General features: G+C 35.2%; 1 protein-coding gene across 1 annotated transcript; it reads left to right on the plus strand.

The window, feature by feature from the left end:
• The first annotated feature begins 1,423 nt into the window (after positions 1–1,423).
• Positions 1,424–2,367, plus strand: LOC105532023 (olfactory receptor 6C65-like). Its single transcript, XM_011970089.1, is given in 2 exon segments — positions 1,424–1,796; positions 1,799–2,367. Coding segments are annotated over 2 exon segments (942 nt in total).
• The last annotated feature ends 848 nt before the right edge of the window (positions 2,368–3,215 follow it).

Consider the following 3,215-nt stretch of genomic DNA (forward strand, 5'->3'; position numbering starts at 1 on the left):
GAAGGAGTTAGACATCATTTTCTTAGATAAACCTCAGCTGGTATGACTTATTGCAGGGATGCCAGACCCAGGATGCATGACCGCATTTCAATATCATCTTTACCCTTCCTAATACCTCACACTTTGACTCTGTTCATTAAATCAGATTATTCTCATGGTTCACTCCAAATTGGTCAAGATGATTTCTCTATTCCTAGTACTGGTAGCAGCAGATCATGCTGAGCAATTCATATTTGGGATGTTGATTATGTACTTCACTGAAATTCCTATTTTGTTGGCATAGACCGCTACAGGTACCTATATCAATCAAAATGTACTAATTCAGAATAACTGATGCATGCATGCAGAGTTTGGTACATAGAACTAAAACAAACACTGCATTGATTGACTATATTTAAAAAGTCCAATTGGGACTTTTATACTGTGATCTTGTTCATTAATAAAGGTCGGCATTGTGTTTATGTCAACTTCAATCAGAAAGGAGCTAAGAGGATCAGTTTTGCCTAAAGCAAGAGGAGATGGAGTTCAATTAATTTCCCAAAAATATAGCATTTTCTGTGTTTTTTGTTTGTTTGTTTTTGCTATGAAAAGAAATCAAGGCTCATTTTTTAAATTGAATTACAACTCAAAATATTTTCTTTTCTTTTCTTTTCTTTTTTTTTTTTTTTTTTTTTTTTTTTTTTTTTTTTTTTTTTGCTTTAAGATGGCTCTATCGCCCAGGCTGGAGTGCAGTGGTGAGATCTCGGCTCACTGTAAACTCTGCCTCCTGGGTTCATGCCATTCTCCTGCCTGAGCCTCCCGAGTAGCTGGGATTACAGGCACACACCACCACGCCTGGCTAATTTTTCTGTGTGTGGTTTTTTTTTTTTTTCCAGTAGAGACGGGGTTTCACTCTGTTGGTCAGGCTGGTCTCGAACTCCTGACCTCCTGATCCACCCACCTCAGCCTCCCAAAGTGCTGGGATTACAGGCGTGAGACACCACGCCCAGCCAAAAGTCTGTTTTCTAAAGACAATATTAACATTTGTGTTTTATGGCCTTTAAGTTTTCAAAATTACTATGTATTTTGATAACTTGTTCAATATTCCACAGAACAAAGCAAGCAAAATATTTATTATTTCCTATTTTATAACTATAAAAAACCTTTTTGTACATTAAGTAATCAAAACTATACAGCAGAGAATTATCAAAGATAAAATTTAAATGTTTTTTAAAGTAATAAAACACAAATTAATATTTTCACTACTAAATAAATTCTGACATGAACTTGTATTCTGATGGATACTCTGCCACTTCTTGTTGAATGGGTCTATTAAAGTTCTTGATGCTGAGTAAGAGCAATCCTAGTGTAGCTGAAATCAAATCATATATTGATATTCACTCTTCTTTTTATCTACAGACCTATCAGAATTCAGAACTAAGCCATGCCAAATATGACATCAATTACAGAATTCATTCTTCTGGGACTTACAGATGACCCAGAGTTACAAGTTGCGATATTCTTCTTTCTGTTGATCACACACTTATTGAGTGTAAGTGGAAACATGGCCATCATTATGTTAACACTGTCAAATATTCATTTGAAAACTCCTAGGTACTTCTTCCTCAGGAATTTCTCTTTCTTAGAAATTTCATTTACAACAGTCTGCATTCCTAGATTTCTGATCAACATTGCAACAGGAGACACAACCATTTCCTATAATGCTTGCATGGCCCAAGTATTTTTTTAAATTCTTCTGGGATCAACAGAATTTTTTCTTCTGGCTGTCACGTCTCATGATCGCTATGTGGCTATCTGCATCCTCCACATTACACAACCATCACGAGTAACAAAGTCTGTAATTGGCTCGTAATCAGCGGCTGGCTGGCTGGTTTTCTCATTATTTTTCCCCCAGTGATTATGGGCCTCCAACTGGATTTTTGTGACTCCAACACTATTGACCATTTCATCTGTGACTCTTCCCCCATGCTGCTGATTGCTTACACAGACACACAGTTTCTAGAGCTTCTGGCATTTTTGTTAGCAGTATTCACACTCACTGTAACTTTGGCCTTGGTGTTTCTCTCCTACACACTCATCCTTAAAACAATTCTGAAGATCCCCTCTGCCCAGCAAAGGAAAAAGGCTTTTTCAACTTGTTCCTCCTATATGATTGTGGTTTCTATTTCTTATGGGAGTTGCATTTTTACGTATGTAAAAACGTCTGCAAAAGAAGGTGTGGCTTTGAGCAAAGGTGTAGCAGTACTTAATACCTCTATTGCTCCCACGCTGAATCCCTTTATTTACACCTTAAGAAACCAGCGGGTAAAACAGGCCCTTAGGGAATTCACCAAAAAAATATTATCATTGAGCAAGCAACAGTCATAACTAAATCTGTGGCTGAAACCACAAATAAACCAATAAAAACACAAATCATCTTTCTACATAATAGGTATATGCAAAGGAACACGCATACAAAGATTCACATCATTGTAGAGCTTACTTCTAGTAATAAAACACACATATGAAACAATCAATATAATAGAAATTTAAGGGACAAATGCTGTTTTAAAAAAGTAGAGGAAATGTAGTATAGAAAGTAATATGGCGGGTAGAATTCAAATTAAATAGCTTGGTCAAAGATTTCATGGTCATCTTAAAGCTTCTTTTATTTTTTTTCCTATATTCAAGCACATTTTTCTGTATTCTTAATTTTTTCCTTTTTTTCTGTAATTTTTCCACTTTATATCTATTTTATATATATCAAGCATATCAAGATTGTGAGGTGTGACTATTAAATAAATATTGGTCTTTGCTTTAAAAAGATATATAGCAAGTTCTAAATAGCCTATTCCAATCCTACCTGAAAATAAATCATTTTATAAAAAATTAGCAGCAACTCACAATTAATGAATGGATTAGCATCTAATTTCAACATTGAGAAAACTGTGCTTTGTAGTCCCTTATTCTATTGAACCCTATATTCAGAATCTGTACATGGAAAAACAGCTGAGAAACAATAATCTTCTGTGAAAATGGGCTATTTCAAGCTATCCAAGTTTCGCCAACTCTGCTTCATCAGGAATATTTATCTGTGTCTTTCCAGATTACACATGTTCTGTTAAGCAAAAAAGGAAGTGTGAGAGACTGGAGTTGTTGGGGAGAATAATCTCCAATAAAGTACTGCAAGCAGAGATATTAGAAATGACTGCTTTTACACTAAATGCAGTGACTTT

The sequence above is a fragment of the Mandrillus leucophaeus genome, unplaced genomic scaffold (genome assembly GCF_000951045.1).
Source record: "Mandrillus leucophaeus isolate KB7577 unplaced genomic scaffold, Mleu.le_1.0 Scaffold927, whole genome shotgun sequence".
Lineage (NCBI taxonomy): Eukaryota > Metazoa > Chordata > Mammalia > Primates > Cercopithecidae > Mandrillus > Mandrillus leucophaeus.